The 19,396-nt window shown below is 42.3% G+C and overlaps 1 protein-coding gene across 1 annotated transcript; it reads left to right on the forward strand.

Moving 5' to 3' along the window:
- The first annotated feature begins 491 nt into the window (after positions 1–491).
- PRSS35 (serine protease 35) lies at positions 492–11,959 on the forward strand. Its single transcript, XM_042016821.1, has 2 exons — positions 492–569; positions 6,186–11,959. Exon 2 carries the CDS (start codon positions 6,202–6,204, stop codon positions 7,438–7,440), a length of 1,239 nt encoding a protein of 412 aa, XP_041872755.1. The 5' UTR covers positions 492–569; positions 6,186–6,201; the 3' UTR covers positions 7,441–11,959.
- Positions 11,960–19,396: the final 7,437 nt, after the last annotated feature.

The following is a 19,396-nucleotide window of genomic DNA, read 5'->3' on the forward strand; positions in this document are numbered from 1 at the left end:
GGTAGCCTCGGTCCGTGGGAACGCCGCTCCTCGCCTTCCCCAGGAGCGCTCCGGCGGGTCAGGGGAGCGGCCCTCCCCGCTGCCGCCCGGTCCCGCCACCCACACAGGTGGAGCGGTGCGAACCCCCCCGCCCTTCCTTTGGAGCGGGGTCCCTCCGCCTCGCCACCTCGGCCCGGCAGCCTCTCCCGCCCCGTTCCTGTGCGGGTCACCCCGGCCCTGCGCTCGGCGCCGAGAAGAAGCCGCTGCCGGGGCGATGCGCCTCCCCGCCCCGCAGGCAGAGCCCGTTCTTCCCTTCCCATCCGAGGAGACACCGGGATCTGCCTCCGCTCCCCTCAGCCCTCCCCCTCGCGCCCTCCCGGCTTCCTCCCTCTCGCCTTCTTTTTCTTTCTTTTTTTTCTTTCCCTTTTTCCATCCCCTCCCCCGCCTGGGAAGACCTGGCCGCTCCCCCCGCCCCGTCCTCAGTAGCCGCGGGCGCTGGGCGGCGGACGAGCGGCGCGGAGCGGGGAGCCGGGAGCCTGAGCCCCGAGGCTGCGGCCGCCCTCCCCTCCGTCCGTCCTGCGGGGTGCCAGGTATGACCAAGACCCTTCTCGGCGTCGGCCTCGGGGGAAGAGGCAGAGAGCTGGAGGGGGCAGGAGGGGAGCTGGGGATGGGGGCTGAGGGGGACTGCCCGGTGCCGGGGACCGGGCAGTCCGAGGTAACCAGTGTCTCTAAAGTGATAGATCTTTGCGGTGTCATTCTTCCTACGCGGGTCGTTTTAAAATATGAAGGGGCTGAGCGATGTAAATACCTTGAGTTTGGCAGCTGAGATGTGTTGTTTAAAAGTTCCTGCCTCTTTAACCTGATGCATATATTTTTGATAGGACTAAAACGCCACGCGTTTCTCTGGTCCTTGTTTTTCAATATTTGGAGCCAGTTTCACAAGACGGCTTAACGGGACTGAGGCAAGGGACATATTTGTTGGGTTTTCGGGGGGTTGCCTCTGTGCTGTGCCTTCTGCGGAGAGCAGGCAAGGAGCCTCTTCACCCTTCAAAACAAACTCTCCTTTAATTCTGATTCATCCCCTCAGTATTAGCGCTACCATCTCCGCGCTCCCCTGGAATTGACACTAATTTCATCCAGACTCGTCACTGCTGGAAGCAGATTTATCTTGGAATAGCAAAAATGAAAGAGCCGTGCCAAGGTATTTAACTTGCAGGCTTTGTAGAGGGAAACTCCTTTGGATCCAGCGCGGAAAAGCAGAGCCTCCTACGGAGAGCAGGACACGGGGATGGCTAAGGAGAGATAGTTAAAGGCTTACTCCCCAAATCCTCGTCTTCTTCCAGGATAGCCCTGGGCTTTAACACGCGAACACATAGGAGCGGCCGGCAACAGCGGCGAGGGCAGCGGGAAGGCGCCATCCCGGCAAAGCCCTCCCGTCCCCGCCGCTCCTCTGACCGGTTCCCGGTCTGTGCCCGCCCGCTGCCGTCCCGGGGCCGCTGCCCGCCTGGCAGCGCTGGACCCCCGGAGCCGTTCAGCAGCAGAGCAGTGGCCTGGGCGCGACCTCCTTCCCCTCCGCCTCCTGCCGGCCCGGAGGAGCGGGGAGCGGATCCCGGCCGCGGGAGGGTCGGGAGGGTCGGGAGGAGCGGCCGGGGAGCGGGGCTGGAGCGGGGCTGCAGCCGGGCACGGAGCCGCTGCCGGCGCTGCGGGAGCGCCGCCCCGCGGCCGCGGCGGGCACTGCGCCAGAGGGGAGCCCCGCGCCAGCGCCACTCAGCCACGGGCCTTTATTTCCCCCGCGTGTGGGGTTTCAGAAACGAGCTGTGACGCCTGCCGCGTACAATTGGTTCTTCCTATGAGTACTGAAGCTGCCTAAGTTTTGTAAGAGCCAGGAGCCGCAGTGGGTTTTTTTTCCCGCAAGTCAGAGAGGAGGACAACATTCATGCACTGCTGTACTAAGTGAGCACACCTGGAAGAGGGAAGGGAGGAGAAGTGGCAGGTAAGATTAGGGCAATGGTTTCTTCCAGGGAGTGCGAGATTTCAAAAATTTGTTGTCTATTTTGCTTTGTCAGAGTAGAACTTTGAATTCCAACTTTCAGGTCATTTCAAGAATAAGACCAAAAGCAGTTAAAGGAGATGGTTACAATAGCAGCCTCTGTTATTTTATGGCCTGAAAATTGCATTTAAAATTGTGTAAGCTTAGTTTGAAATGCGTTAACTCTCCTCCAAGAAGAAGGAAACCCCAGAGTAGAGGCTGCACTGAACAGACCAAGATAAAACACTGCCAGGAAACTGGACAGAACTTTTCTTCTCTCTGAGCTACACTAATACGTAAATTCCCTCTGTGGTAGCCTGAAGAGAAACCTCTTCTAGTTCTGCTTGATTCTAGTCTTTTCCTGAGCATCTGAGATGCATTCAGCTGGAATAAGGTAGGTTATAATGACAAAATATTTGAAGGATATCCTGAAAAATTAGGTAGTTCTTGTCCTGTGGATGCAAGAAAGGTTTAATGTTGGAAGCAAGAAGTGAAAGAACTGAAAATAGTTTTACTTGTATGGATATGCCTGGCAGCTGGAATGCCACCAAACAGGGAGTCCTGTTATCAGATGGGTTTGGAAACTGGAGGAAGAACTTCAGCATTTTCATTTAGCTGGGAATGTCTCTCACTTTCTGGTTTCCATCTTGTCTTCTCTGAAGCAATTCATCCTACCTTAAAGAGCTGACTCAAGAATTCCAATTACTATAAGACAACCCAAAATCTGTATGGGAAAGGAGTGAAGGAAAGGAGAGGGCAGAGGGGCTTGGAGGAAGAGTGGAGAACAGCATGGCAGAATGGGTAACATACTGAGATTGAGGGTTTTTTCTTGAAATCAGCTTGAAGCCTTCTCAGAACATTTCCTCCTTCCTCTGGAGGCTGTATTCTTTCTCCTGTTCTCCCACCCTGCAATGCTGTCTTTGCACCCATCTACACATTTACATCCTCATCATCTGGCAAGAGGAGCCCTGTGTTTCCCGTTTGCCAGCAGCCTGTACTGGACCGTGGCAGCTGCTGACATTGCCCATGCTTGGAGTCGGCCTCCCTTAAACAGTAGGGATGGGGTTAGTAAACAGATCTTAAATGCATGGCTGGAAACGACAAAGCTGCCTAGCAGGACCACTGCTCTGGTCTGTAATGAGAATTACCATGTTTATTAAGTTCCTTGAACTTCTTCCAGTTATCCTGAAGTGTAGTTAGTTCATTCCCAGTGACAAGTGGTTCATTATAAATGAGGAAAATCTTGGCTTCCAAGACTGCCTTTGTAAGCAGTGAGCACTTGAGTATCGTGTTTCAAATGGAAGGCTCCAAGGCATCTATTGAAGGTTCTGTGCTTTGACTGGTTTTTTTCTTTCTAAAGAGTGGCAGAAGGGAGCCATAGTACTCCACTCATTTCCTTGCAGAAAGTCTCTCTATAAAGCAGAGAGAAAAACATGGACTTCCCTATAAACTTAGTTATGAGTGCATCTGGGAAGACTTCAGCCATCACAGTGGAATGACATCAACCCAGACTTTCTGTATGAACAAGCAGTTAGTGACTGAACTTTCCTTAGGGCTCACAAAGTTCAGCTACAGAGGAAATCAAATATCCAGACCCTGAGGAACAGCTGAGAAAGGGAGGAGTATTCTAGGGAAAAATAGAAAAATCATTCTCAAGCCTAACATTAGAACTGTCTTGTTCAGCAGGTATATCAGGGCAAAGCAAATTTAAACCAGCTTGTCTACATTAATATAACATTAGTTATCCTCAAACCATGCTAGTTTGTGACAGGCTGGAAATAAAGGAGATGCTTCCTCAAGCAACGTGTAGTTAAGCTGTGGAACTCCTGGATGCAGAACATTATGGCTACAAAATTTTATATGTATTCAAGGGAAGACTGTCAAACTATGGAAGAGAAATTAACTAAGGTTTCCTTACACTACAGAAATTACCTCTGCTTTAAAGTCCACCAGGTACAACTGCTTGTAAGTTAAGAAACCATGAGGGAGGAGGGGCATACATGGTTGCACTCTTCCTGTCCTCTACCCTAGGCAACCACATTTAGCCAGTGTCAGAAACAGGATTTTAGGACAGGCAAGCCTTTGGTCAGGCCAGGAAGGTATTTTTAATGTTCTCATTATAGTATTTTTTTATTTTGGCACCTTCTAATGTACCCATAGATATGTAAAATAGTCATTCTTCCTCAGATTTAGTGCTAATTGAGCGATAACCGAACCAACACTTTGAAGGTAACTTTGTATATCAAAGTTAATGTTTAAATGCGCGCATTTCTGCTATACCGATTAGCTAGACTGGTGTGAACAGCTGGCATCCCTCTACAAAATCTTGTGCCTGGGGTGATTCTGCTCTGCTTTCAAAACTTCCTGATATCTTTTCATGTGACCACTTACACCCCAGAACTCAGACCTGTGATCACTGTAATCTCCAGAAGTTCTAGGAAAGTCCACACATCTTCTCCAAAACCTGAGTTAGCTACTTTAAAGCCAGGGAGGGTTTCTTTGTGTTGTAAAAAGTGATTTATATGTGTATCTATCTATCTATCTATCCATCCTAGTAAGTGGACTCCAGCTCAAAGTTGGTGTTCCATTCTGGCAAAGGTGAAAAGTGTCAAAACTATGCTAAAACAAATCCACTCTCTGATTTTCACATCAGAAGCAACAAGCTGTGGTTGAACTGTAGTGCTTATTTTAAGTTTTAAAAATTAAAATTATTACTTACTATAGACAACAAATCTGTCTATAGAGTAAAGATGCCTCAAAAATCATGTCACTGGTCCATTATACAACTTTGAAAGTGATATTCCCTCTTCTTTTTATATGTTGCACATATACCCCTATTTCTCATGCTAGATCTTCAACTAGCCTGTAGACAGGCTGTTTCACTGGAGAGCACCACTTTTATTATTCTAAACTAAAATTAAGGAAAGTGGTTATATTTGGCCTGGCCTACACTGCCATTGCAATGTTAACCAGAGAGCTTAACCACATACAAATCCTTGAATTGCTTGACTTTTAAAGTTTAATCATAGACCCTTTTTTTCTTCACTGCTGAGGTTTCCATGTAATTGGAATGAAGGATGTTGGAACTGAGCACAGGTTTCCCAGTGGCAGCCGCCAGTAGTTGGATAATGCCACTGACATCAGTGCTGCCAAAGGAGAAAAATGGTCTTTTAATGTTTTGAGCTCAGAATCAAGAGTTCTGGGTTCAGTTTCTGGCTCTGCCTCAGACTTCTAACAATTTTACATTTTTCCTGCATGTTTCTCAACTACAGATGGGAATAATAGTGTTTTTTGTCTTTCCCATTTAAAATATTAGCTCTTGGTGTGGTGCATCACCCCATGTAGGTGGGGCATTCCACATGTGACCATAAGACACAGACAGCACAGTTCCTACAGCCTTTGTGGGATCCTGAAAAAGGCATGTGATGAGTAACCAGGCTTGTCCCTCCTACTTGGCTGAGCTTTGCTGCATGTATATATAACCAGGAGACTCCCCTACACCAGCAACATTCTGCTTTCCTCACTTGTCTGTCTGTCCTAGAAGACCTGGTTTCCTTGGGATAGCAGCTAGCAAAGTGCCATTTTTCATACAGACAGATTCATAATTCTCAGCTGGGTGGGTAATGGAGAAGCACTGGTGACTTTTAAGTCAGTTAAAGCCACTTTTTGGCCACTTCATGAAAGAGCACAATTGGTCTGGTTTCCCAAGAGTTCCTAAGTCTCACAAGTGTAGTCTGTCTATCCATCTCTGCTCGGCTGCCAGCTTTTGAATACACTGAGGGTTTTCAACTATGTTCTACCTTCAACTATATAGCTATAGAAAAGAGAAGCAGAAACATAATGTATAACTGCATTCCTTTGGAATAAATAAAACCAGGATGCTTGACCAAGTGGAATGACTCAGACTGCTGTCCACTGAGGGAAAAACAGGAGGTTTCATCTTCCAGTAGGTAACTCAGCATGGATGCTGGCTGAATTATCTGCACCCATCTTGCTAGAAACCATTGGAAGAGTCAGAGGCAATACAGGGAATATATGAGGCATTTCTATTTTGAGCAGAGTGTAGAATTCTGTTCCATTAATGTCAGTTCTAAAACTGCATGATTATACTTAAAGATGTTAAGATAACTGTGTGTATTTCCAAAGTGTATTTTCAAATCTCTCTTTCTTGTTTTAGAAAAAAATAAAATAAAATGGAGCACATGTTACTGCTATTCATATTTTTCATACCTATATTGGGTCTCAGTAATGGAACAGAAACGGAACAAGATTTTACTTGGCACTTAAAGAAGATTCCCCAGATTGTGAGAGAAAGAACTTTCTCCCTTGACAGCCCTAAATTTGAAGCAAAAACCAAATTAGAGCTGAACAGTGTATGTGGAATTGAATGTCAAAGAAAACTGCCAGTGCCAAGCTTGTCTGACTTGAAGAACCTCTTATCCTATGAGACTGTTTTTGAAAATGGCACACGAACCCTGACTGAAGTGAATGTCCTCGGAGCAGTGCTTGACCCAGCTGGGAACACAACCACACGAAGGCCTTCGAGAAAGAAGAGGCAGATATATGGAACAGACAGCAGGTTCAGCATCTATGACAAGAGGTTTATGACCAACTTTCCATTCAACACAGCTGTGAAGATCTCTACCGGCTGCAGTGGCATTCTCGTTTCCCCCAAGCACGTGCTGACAGCAGCCCACTGTCTGCACAATGGCAAGGATTATGTCAAGGGCAGCAAAAGACTGAGGGTGGGCCTGATGAAGATGAAATCCAGAGGCAACGGCAGGAAACACAAAGGTGCTAAAAGAAGTAGGAGAGAAATTTCTGCGGCCAAAGAGGATCCCAAAGCTGCCACAGAATTAAGACAATCCAAAGGTGATGGGAGAAAGCAGAGGAGATCTGGGAGGAAGCAAGGGACCTCAGATGGTATGCCCTCCTTCCAGTGGACCCGGGTGAAGAGTACGCACATCCCGAAAGGCTGGTTTAAGGGTGTCTCTGGGGATATTGCCCTGGATTATGATTATGCTGTTCTTGAGCTCAAGCGTCCCCACAAAAGGAAATACATGGATCTGGGAATCAGCCCAACAATCAAAATGATGCCTAGGAGCATGATCCACTTCTCAGGTTTTGACAATGATCGGTCTGGGCAGCTGGTCTACAGATTTTGTAGCATTTCTGATGAGTCCAATGATCTGTTTTATCAGTACTGTGATGCTGAGCCTGGCTCCACAGGATCTGGGATCTATCTCCGTCTTAAGGAGCCGAACAAAAAGAAGTGGAAACGCAAGATCATCGCTGTTTACTCAGGCCATCAGTGGGTGGACATCAATGGTGAACAGCAGGATTACAATGTAGCAGTCCGAATTACTCCTCTCAAATATGCCCAGATTTGCTTCTGGATACATGGGAACGATGAGAATTGCACACAAGGCTGAAGAGAGCTGAACCTCCCTTGCTTAGCACCCGCACTGCCATAGAGTGAAAGTCGGCCGCAACAGTTACTGGAGGAACATCGCTCCGTGTCAGAACGTTTTTGGACTCAAAGCTCACAAGTAGTGCTATGGTGACTTGAGGAATGCTGAATTGCTGGGGGAGGGGTAGAATTGTGAGACAAAATATTTCTAATCGTAATCAACCTAGTACGCACTTAAAATCCCAAACTATATTTATGTTTGCAATTGTGATAAATTCAAGTCATTCATGAGGAGAAAAAAAAATGGCTGCACTTGTTTGTCATTTTTTTTTCCCCAGGGGAAGGGTTGAAACATCTCAAACTGATGTTATTAAACAATATCTATTTTTTTCCAATGGATTTACTTTTCTCAGGGTTCTGTTCCAATTCTTCAAATGCAAGTTGTGCATATAGCATGTTACTGTATGTGCAGAATGATCCAGAGAACTGCATGAGAACAAGACATTATTCTGGCATTCTCTAAAGACCACAGGTCCATGTTGAGAAGCAGCACTATAGTTAATGATTGTTAGTTTGGAAAACTTGCTCTTCTGGTTGCTGCAGGAACACTCCGATGGAAAATCAAAATTTATGTAGCTGAGGGTTACACCTTAAAGACAAATTCACTTCATTGCTCAGTAAAAACAGCAAAAAAGAAATCAACAAACAAAAGTTTCTATGCTTGGAAGAAGACGACACATCTGGACATAGTTTAATGCCTTTAAATATTCTTTGAGAAGCTATAGAAATCTTAAACACATGCATTTGCCTTCCAATTAGTATTTGGAGAGTTGTAGGTTTAGTTTCTAGTCAAATGTTTAGCTTTACCATTGGGAGAAGTCACTGACTCCTGAAGTGGCTACTTGACAATCATTTGGAGCTTCACAGATGATATATTTTTTGGGTGCTAAACATTTCTTCAGTTTTTATAAATTACTTTTATACGAGTTCAGCTTCATAGATAGGATAGTATGTATTAGACTGGGAGTTGGAAATCAGTATTTTAGTTTGGCTTTATACACTTTTGAAAAGTGGGTGGTTTTAATCACATTATATTCAGACTCCACCTCAACATGATTTACAAGGTGAACTAAAAATTTCTCCCAACAAAATTATAGCACCTTCTGAATGGTAGAACTATCCTGTGCATTATAAAAGGTATCTTAGATAGAAGCAGTAGTTAGCAAATAATTTGGCTCAATGTGTTTGCAGAACCATGTATTTAATGAAGACACAATCTGAGCTTGACTTTTACACATCTTTAAACACAAACCACCTTCTTAAAAATTGTTGTTGATTGCTATACAAGTCTATATCTTTTATTTTATGTCAAGATTTTGAAGTACACAGAATTGTTATGGTGCTATGTTACTCTAATAACATAAAAAGATACTGTGCCTTTCTCATCATATCCTTTGGGTTTCTATACTTTTAGAATATTCACCACCATAATATTTACATTTTTTTACCATAAATTTATGCTGACCAAAATACATTTCTTCCTGTGCAGGAGAAAAAAATACAACAAAATTTAAAAATATTATTTGTTTGTTGGTATCTTTAAAATGTGCTTGTAATATCTTCTGATGGAATAAGATGATTTTAAATAACCCACTCTTTTTGTAGATGATTGAAAGTATATAACCTGACACACTGAATGTGCAGGCAACTTTGTCCTATTATTGCCAAAGCATAAAAATTTAAGACTTGCTTCCATATCATAACCCTAACAATATTTCATTAATTGGAAGAGATCTCACTTTAAAGGAAACTATTTCTTTTAATGTCAACCTTTCCAGGGAACACTCAACTTTTCTTCTTTTATTATTTTTAAATTTTATTTTGTGTGATTGTTTGCAGAAAACTAATAATAATTTTTAAAGTTTAGAAATAAATCTCTAAGATTTTAGGGTTAATTATTTTTTATTGTTGTTAACATCTCTATTAACACGTGGCTTTGCTGACAATAATTTTAAATCACCTCAGTACAGTATTTAATACTCTTACTCTATGCAACAGACCTATAATATTCTTTAGTCAGCTCTGTAATGTTTTTCTTAAGTGCCTTTTTCCTAGTTACTGTGACAAATAAGGTACCACATTATTAATCTAATACAAGACAACCCAAGTCCATGGATTTTTTTACAATTATCATCATTGTTGATTTGGGTCTAAAACTGATCAAGATAAGGGGACTTAGTAAATTCCTTGTTTTGTTGAGTCTTATTTAAGCGTGCTCCTTAGAAGAAGAAATAAAACCTATTTCTCTATCAGTTTGGGAATTGGGAGCAAGGTAAGAATGAAAAATGTTGATGTCAGCTTTCAAATGGTCTTGTTATAATAATCATCTGCTGTAAATATCTCAGCCACAACCTGAGGTTCTCATACCAGGTTGATAAAAACCCTTTGTGTTCAGAGAATAAATACTAGATGCTCAGTGCTTAATTTTGTGGTGCTAAGAGATTAAAGAGGTTGGCCAGAGCAACATGAAAATTAATTTCAAACAAAAAAACCAACCTCTGTGTCTTGAGTGCACATGCACAAACACGTGCAAATATACAGGCTTGGAGAACACACGTAGTTTTGATTGAGTCAGCACCTTCAGGCCAGGGAATGCAGGTACAAGAAGACACAGACAAAATGTTTTTCCTGTTGTCTCTGCATGCTAGGCAACATTTCAGTCTTCCAGTTGGTCTATTAGAGAAGGAAATGCTCTGTGTAGGCATTGTGACTATCTATTACAAGGACTTCTGGAATAGTTCATAAATCAAGTACTTACACACAATCCCAGGAATTCATTGTGCTGCATAGAGCTCTTGGTACCCACCACTGCAAATGGGACAAGAATTTCTGAGCCATGACCATCTCAGATTTTCTTAAAGACCAGCAGTTACAATCTAGTTATCAATGAGAAAACACGAGGAGGAAAATACGATCTCAAGAGATCAGATCTTGCTGTTGTCTAGGACACTAGCAGCAAGGCTGTGTTTCCAGCCCTTGTGATGTTTCCCTAAAGGATTTTTCCTCTCTCAGGTACCAGGCTGTACATCATTTGTTTTCATCAGTACTAATGCTTTTCTATAAGAGTTGGTATAGTAGACCTTTTTATTTAACTGTATTCCTGGCTTTAGGTAAAAACAAACTCAGTCAAATCTCTTTTCTCCTAGAGGGCTACTGGAATTTATAAAGTGAACAAGTAAGTTTTTTCAGGGCCAAAGATAAACCTTGTATGCAAGCTATTAACACAGCCAGACCAGGTTCTGCAAGGTATTTGTGGATGTGTTTAATCTGAGCCTCTGAGGCACACAGTGGAAGTCAAGGGGGTTATCTGCAGTGTGAAAAATTTAGTCTAAGTTTTTACTAACTTAGCAAAAGAAAAGCACAACATTACATAGGAAAATTATTTGTTATATGAGGTATAGAGTACCCAATACTGTAATAATTGCTTAAAGAAACTCCTTGACTCAGTTTATAACTTACCATCTTAATTTTGCAGATTGATGTGTCTGTATGGAGTATGAATCAGCACGAATATGGCTTAAGTAAAAAAAAATAATTCATCCACATGTGGAGGAAAGAAGCAGCTGGGGAGTTCTTTCTAGTCTGCTGATAAGGGATGACCTGGCAGCAAACAGCAAATAAAACAGAAAGAAAGAACAAGTAGATGGTATGGAAGACCAGGAAGATGGAGATGGTATGCAAGGGATAAAGAAAGTGTGCAAAGTAACAGATGAAATGACTGCAAGGTAGCAGAGGGACCCATTGTGAGAAAGAGTAGGCAGCTGGTCAAGACTTAATAGTATGAATTAAGATGTGAAATTCACAAGTTTCATCAACAATTTTTCACTGTTAAAGACAGGGCTTTTCTTCCCAGCCAATAGCAACAAGGAAGGGGCTGTGAGAGGACTCAGGTTGTGGCAGGGAACACTAGCAGGCAGGGGGTTTTGACCCTGATCTACAATCCATGCCTGAATTTGCAGGGATTATGCTTCTGTTCATTTAGGGTCCTTGGAAAGCAGCAGATCTGTGTCCTGACCAAAAGTCTTGGCAGAATGAACCTCCCAGTACACTGGATCACCAAGAGTGGAGTGAGTAAAGGGAGTTTCTCAAACCCAACCTTTTGTTGGGATTCCTGTAAAGGCTGTTCTCCACTGGAAAAAAAATCCAACAAAAAATCTCAGACTTGTGGCATTTAAATGTTGGCTCCATTTTTTGCATGTATCTAGAAATTCTAGGTAATAAATTTTTTTCAAATGTCTTCTGTTTGTGTTTGGCATTTGTAGAAATTTAATCAACTCCTTCTAATTTTAAAGCACAGATTATTGCAGATACTTCCATCTACAAATTCCTGGATTAAAGAATGACAGGGTGGGGGGGGGGAAGAATGTTATTAAACTGAAAGCTTAAAATTTCACTCTAATCTCAAAGGATTTGGAAGTATATTGGGTTCCCTTTGCATCAGCCTTTTGCTCCAAGTGTCAGAGCATTTAGGTTAAAAACCTCCAGAAGCAGCTGTGAGGATTCTTTCATGTTTTTTGCTTTTTTAAGACTGACAGAAAACTTTATATTTTTAACTGTGCAAAATGACAAGCCATTTGAGAAAATAAATGCAAACCGTTGCTCTGTTAAGATATTATATGATGCACTTATTATGTCAATAAATATTTTCTGTTGTTTTTCTTTTCCTCTGTCATGATGCAGTTTGTTAGCTCTGGCTGTGTTACACAAACTTCATTTTCTAAGTGCCTGTAATGATTTATCAGTGAATCATCTGGGACTTGGTCTTATAAGATATTAATGTCTCTATAAATTTGTTCTGGGAAAAAAACCTCCCTGTCTTCAAGATTATTACTCCATGAGCAAATTTGATGAGTAAAAAATTTAGTTCAGCAAGGAAATGACTCATAGTCTCTTCTGCAAGTTATTACTTCTAAAATAAGTAATTAGTTCTGTTTCTGCTATTTGCTATAGTTACACTTTCTGCCTCAGAGATCTGTTGAGCCAGGCCAAATTAGAAGTATGTAAAATATTATAATATTGGTTCTTAGAATTATCTTAAATCTGTGCCCTTGAAACTGGTGCTGATTTTATCTCTGACAGTAAAAGGACAGATTTTTGGCAAGGCCAAGAGCTGCTGGAAATATTTAATGGAAAGTTAAGAAATTATTACAGCTGTGATTAACAATGTGTCTAATACAAGCAATATTTACCAGGGGTCTGGCAAGGGTTTACCCACCAGCTCTTATATGGGTCCTCACATGGGGGAGAAGCTAGTGCCACAGGGAAATAAATTGGATTGAAAGATTTGTGACCTGGAAAAAAGTCCGTTTGGGGCTGGTAACAGGATCTAAATCTTTTCATTGCTGAAATCTACTTTGTGCCACCATCTGGGAGAATGTCTTGGTGCCTGAGAAATGTTTCTCAGCCTCCGTTCAGGGAACACAAACAGAGACCCAGGGGTGACAGCTGTGTCCTCTGCAGGCCATTCCCAAGCCACTGGCACGGATGTGGTTTCTTTGGTGGAAGATATGTTCCAACAAATGTTATGGATCGCACACTCCCAGGGGCCCTGGGGGGCTTGAACTGGAATCTTACCCAAATGTCTATTCAGCCCTAAAATGTTCCCATACAACCCAGATTCTTGTGCAGGTATTTGCCAGTCATACTCCCATTTCTCATAGTCTTTGACAAATGCTCAGAAGGCCTTCCCCAAATAATAGACGCTCAAATCCTCCAAAGAAGTGGCATCTTACGCTGTTTATTACGCAGGTATTCCTGATGAGTCCTTCATTCCTTCTGCTTCAAATATATCTTTAGACCCGGATAATGGCTAATCCTTCAGTTGTTATTGCTTAGAAAATAGATCAGATATACTGGAAAAGCCACACAAATATTTACTTGTTCTTCTTGGTAATTATGAACACACCATACTTATTGCAGTTGCTATGGCTCTACTTCTTTTCCATGTGAAAGAGTTTGAAAACTTTGGATGAAACCAAATTGGGCTGGTTTTCAGACAAATTACTCAGCTGCCCTTTGGTTGCAGTTGCAGCACTCTCCCACCCCTCCCCTCCACTTTAATTTCCAAATTTATGGATTAAATGCTGTTTAAAGCTTTGCTTAATCAAGGATGAAAGCAGCCAGGAGACAGCACACAGCAATGGACCCTTTCTGGCTGTATCTCTCTGTGGACATTTTGAAACAGGCAGAAGAAGAGGACAAGAGAAGGCAAAGGTGAACCCCATGAACAACAGAAAAAAATCACAGTGCCTTACTGAACGGAAAAAAATGTGATTTCTGCTTTTCCTATTGTCAAAGGCAACACTAGTTTTTGTATTTACAATTCCTTTGTGTTTTCTTGAATGATTCATCAGCTAAATATTTTTGGCTGTGTACAGGAATGAACCAACGGTGGTGAGGATACAACCTTGCCTTGAGCACCAGCAGGGGCTTCCCCTCCCAAAAACACACATAATAAAAGAGAATGCTAGATTACCCCAAAGGGAATTACTAGTAATACAAAGAGGGGGCAAAAGTCACCTCTAAGAAAAGCACCAATGGGATATTTGGGGAAAAAGTTGATGCATGAAGGCAATGGAGACTTTATAGCTTCACGTGGCATATGGGTTTTTCTGCCATGGTTGTCTGTGCAGGACATTGATCCATTCCAGAGTGGTGGTGAGTTACATGGTGAAAGAAAATCCACCTGCTAGTTGCCCATCCCACCACCCCACAGCAAAAGGGACCTACTGTACTACCAAACTCTTGCTGCTAGTTGGGAGTTTGGGCTCAGACCTGGCCTTCATAAACAGTGGATATGAACAGAGGCTTCCAAGGATGTGGCCACTGACAATTCAGGTTTTATACATTTTGCTCTGCATCTACATGGAGGATGTATGATGCCATTTTTAATAACAGTGAGTTGAAACAGTAAGCTCTTATAACCAAACACTGCATCACATTCTCTGTCATTCACAATGCTCAGTGTGGAAGGGAAATTTGACCCATCGCATAGTATACATATTTACTTGTTATAGAACATTATACACCAGCCATTTTTGACCTGTAAATTTCTCTCACAAAGAAATAAAAAGGAAGCCAATACTCAAAAGGGAAAGTAGCTTTGTCAGTGTTCAATTTACTGCTCAATTTACTTCACTGCTTGCCAATTAACCTGGTACAACAGTGATCTGTGATCCAATAATGCTGCTCATTCAACTGATGTGCTTGAGTCCTTCACTTCTTGAAACTGCTTTTTCCTTACCAGTTCAAACTAGATAAAATCAGGCATCTGTGTGAAAACAGTGTTCACAAGCTTAAAAAACCCCACAAAAACAGCTGCTACTAATTGCATTTCATTATTTCATATCAGTTTCCAACTTCATTTCATTCTTTCTGCCTATCTTGGATTATCTCTGAGAGAGAATTCCACTTTTTAATTTTTTAAATTGTGCTCATTTTGGATTTCCACCTCATTTTCTACTCTAACACCAAACACCTAAAATTAAATTAAATTAAATTAAATTAAATAATGCCCAACCATTGCTATATAATGAGGAACTTTTGTTGCTATTTAAGAGAAGCCACTTCAAAGTGCTAATAAGGTACCAGCTGCAAACAGAGAATGAAAGGCAAAATTACTGAAAGCAAACCAATGTTTATAGGTCTAAGACAACAAATCAAATCTGGAGCTGGAAATGCTTTTGTAAGCTTTGAGTCAATGTAAACACTGAAAGAATGCCAGCTGAAAGAACAATCTTGTGACATCCTTAGAGAACAGCTCTGGGCTGCCCTGACAGCTCCTCCTGCCACGGATGCTGACTGAGGGAGAGGCCACAGGCTCTGCACCCCAGCAGCAAGCACAGGGTTCAATTTCCTAGGCACATCCTGCTCTCCAGAGGAAATTGATTTAATTTCACTGGTTTAAATGGCTGCAAAAATAGCAATGATTTGATGCTATTAATCAAATTATACTAACTGGGCTGTAAATGGCTCCTATCACAAGATTCACTGTAATGACAGTATCAAATAAAAAGCAAATGATCCCTGAGAGGGATATCTGCCTGTGTGGGAACCACATCTGCTCAACACCTGGAGAAATCTGGCAGAAACTTTCTCGGTAGCTGGCTGTGGGTGACATTTATTAGACCAGTTATTTAAGCCTACTGCTAAGCTAATGTCTTGTTGCAGCAGCACACTCTTATAGGGCTAATCCAAGGACAAAGCCTGGAAAAGGACAGCTATAGATGTTTCAGATAGGTCTTACCTGCAGCATTTCTTCACATACCATTTGCCAAAGAGAACATCACCACTCTACAGAGAGGGCAGAGTCTTCATACTCCAGTATATGCAATGCACCTCCCTTCCCTTCCCTTCCCTTCCCTTCCCTTCCCGTCCCTTCCCTTCCCTTCCCTTCCCTTCCCTTCCCTTCCCTTCCCCCCGACACGATTAAACAGCACGAATTTGAAACACCGTAAGTTTTGGAAAGAACTTAGGAAATGCCATGCTTCATTATGTCCCTATTCCAGCCTTTTTTTAACACTCAAGGTGGAGCCAGGGCTGTGAGCACAGCCTGTTTGCCACACCTGTGCTGGCCCTCATGCTCATCTCTTGCCACAGCTGTCAGAGCCCACATACAGAGCCAGAATTACACAGTCTTGGGACAGAGGAGTACAGCCACCTACTTTTCAAGGCCACAACGTAGCTTTCTTTGTTTAATTTGGTAAAGACTAGGCTTCCAGGTAAGTATTTTTAGACACATAAAAAGTCACATTTCTAGATCCAGAAGCCAGCTCCTTCTTCTTAATTTGAAAGCAAAATTTTTAAATTTTTAGGCTTGTCTGGCAACATCACTGTGGAACCAGCCTCTCGTAGAAACATGATAAAGATACAGCTCAGAGATACAAGACTGGTGAGAAACAAGGTTGCCTATGAAGCAGATAATTGCTTAAATAACTGGAAGACTCACAGCCATTCTTAAAAAAGATTTGACAGTGGTTTTTTCTACTACCTATTGACTGCGTGCATGGAAAAATTTGGTTTGGTTTGGTTTTTAGTGAGATTCCAATGTGATCTCTTAGCAGAGGGATTTTTAGGCAGCTCCACCAATTACAGTATTAGGATTTCAGCAGTTAATACTACATGCCCTGGGGCAATACAAAGGCAGTAGTGATGCTGATGATGATCAACCTTCTACTGATGGGACTGGTTTTTGAAAAAAAACCAAACAAAAAACAATCCAGGTATTCTGGCCATTAATACCCACAAAACTTTACATGATAGCAGAGCAGTTCAGGGCTGTGTCCTGCCTCTCGTTATTGCCCCTTCCATATTCACAGCATGGTTCTCTTCCTTGCACAGGTCTCTTTCCCTTGCTACCTGTGTCACATACACATGCCATGAATGAGTGCAACTAGCAAGAAAAAGAGACCTGTGCCCTCAATCTGTTAATGCTACCACCATCCTTATCAAAAGCATCCAAAACTCTTCCTTCTGCCATTTCCAGCTACTTGCATCATTACATTTATTGGGAGACACCCCCAGATGGGCACATTCATCACCCTGCAAGCAGCTTGCTGCTGACCCCCAAGTGCACAGCTGGGCTTCTCACACCAAATGCACAGCTCCAGATGCTTCTGTAGCAGGGGCGACCTCAAGCTTGCAATCCAGAGAAACAAGACATACACAGCAGTGGAGTTGTAAGTGTGATAGTCAAACACAAGAGGAGCTGATGATGCTGTCACAGCCTGTGAGACCCTGATCTTGTGCCCATGCACTGCTGTGTCCTGTCTCCTCCCTCACCTCTCCCATCACTCTCCAGAGACCTGTAGCTGCTTCTTGTTTCTGTCTCTCCTTCCAGGTGCATGAGCAAGCCACACACAGGAGAAACAGAGTTTGAGGATCCTGCATTTGAAGGTCTGAGGAGGATGAATAGTCCCATCTCCTCCAGAGCCACTCTGCCCTGCTATCTCTGTAGTGTGCTGAATTCTCCCGGGACAATTCTTGATGCAGAAAGAAATACAACCAGATGAAAAGCAGCATGTGGAGAGACAGTCAGCCCACAGCTTCCCTCTTCCTTCCCAAATTTCTTCCATTTCTATAAAGATTTAGCAGTGCACTGAGTCTTATTAATGTCACAAAGAGCCCAACAGTAATGCTCTATAATGGTACTATTTAAACAAATTTCTCTCTTTTAAAAATTTTTTAAATTACTTCATTTTAGAATTTTTATTTCTGTTCTTCTTTTTTTTTTTTTTTTCCAAAATGGCTACACACTATGAACCAATGTATGTTGAAACCACAGCCCACCAGGAAGGTCTTTGAGAGCACAGAGGGGCATAGGATGACCATGGCCCAACAGTTCAATCCTGCTGGGGAAGGCAATGTGCCACAGTTGAACAGAGTGCAGAGATTGAACCAAGATTGAACTGGTATCTAGAAAACTTGATTGGCAAGGAAAGTTCGAAGACAGAGGGCATAAACCAAAAGCATGACCATGATAACTGTCCAAATACCATCACTGCTATTGCAAAGAACAGAGAGGGTATCCCTGTGGACAGAAGAAATAACAGTTCAACATGCAGCAAGGAGTTGCCAGGTAATAGAGCAAAAAAAACCCAGCAGCTCTCTCAGGATGAAGGTGATGATGTTCTTCAGTGGTGTTTGGAAAGGCTGTGGAATGACAGAGGTGTTCTAGAAAAATCTGCTTTGTATTACCCAATTTTGGTTTTAGAGCAGGGGAATAGAGTAGATATATGTGATTTCTATCTTATCATTCTGCCTAGCAGTCTTAAAGTGGAAACTTCATGTGCTCTGAATGCATTGCCTTTGCAGTGGAATGCAGAAAGCTGTGTTGGTCTCGCTTATCTGTAGCAGAAAGCCAAATTTTAAATGAAACAGTATGCATAGTTATACTGATCTTTTATATTGGCAATAAAATGCTTTGGCTAAGAGAAGAATATTGTATTTCACACTAGAGTCTGTCCCAAGAAAGCACAGATTGGATCAGCTTAGCTCTTTAGTTTGGCTAGGGAAAAAATATTTCATTTCTGTTGTGTCTCTCCTCCATCTCTGACAGATCTATCAAAATACGGATTTACAGTTCAAGTTTCCAGCCACTGTAAGTTCAGTTTCGAATGGAAAAGCACAGCTGGCATGCTGAACTTTATTACTAGAAAAATAATATTCGCAAAGCCTGCCAGCTATTTTAAAGGTCATTAAATGACAGAAGCACATCCATGACAGGCTCTTCATGCAAACTGTGCTGAACTGGGTTGTAATTACTTCATACATGAGACCAGCTACTTCATGATAAGATTTCCAGAGCAACCACTTGTAACACTACAGTGGTGACAAGTTAAATTTGTTAAAATATAAGTTAGGACTATTCCTGTGTTAGCCTCAAAGGGGTAAAGGTAGAGCAAAGACAGCATTTTCTGGTTTGAGATGGGAGATTTTCCTTGCTAATGGCAGAAGCAGTCCATGGGATACAGCCTGGCTTAGGCGTCACTGTTTCCAGGGCTTGCAACTCTTCTGCAGTTCTCTGTTTCTCTAAAATACCCAGCTGAATGGAATGTAAATGATTTGCCCCTTTCTCAGTACATGCTCCTCATCTAAAGAGAGATGGAGGTTGTTAGTGATATGTTTGCAAATTCTTGGAGGTATTTCTAAAAGCTGTTATAAGCACAAACCACCAAATCCAGCCTTCAACACCTGCTGGGGGGGGAAAAAAAAAAAAAGCTGTCTGAAAAATCCACAAGCCAGGCTAAATGATGGTGTAGGATTAGAGTCAATCTTGATGATCAGTCATGAAGCCAAATATCTAAAGAAACAAAATGTTTTAACAGATATATAAGCCACTTTATTACAATAAATAAGTTCCAGGATTCTAAAATCCCAGGGAAATCAATCCTAGATGCAAAATACGGTATTTTGGGTGG

The sequence above is a fragment of the Corvus kubaryi genome, unplaced genomic scaffold (assembly GCF_017639235.1).
Source record: "Corvus kubaryi isolate FWS band 111438036 unplaced genomic scaffold, C.kubaryi_AGA036_p1.0 split3-73, whole genome shotgun sequence".
Taxonomy (NCBI): Eukaryota; Metazoa; Chordata; class Aves; order Passeriformes; family Corvidae; genus Corvus; species Corvus kubaryi.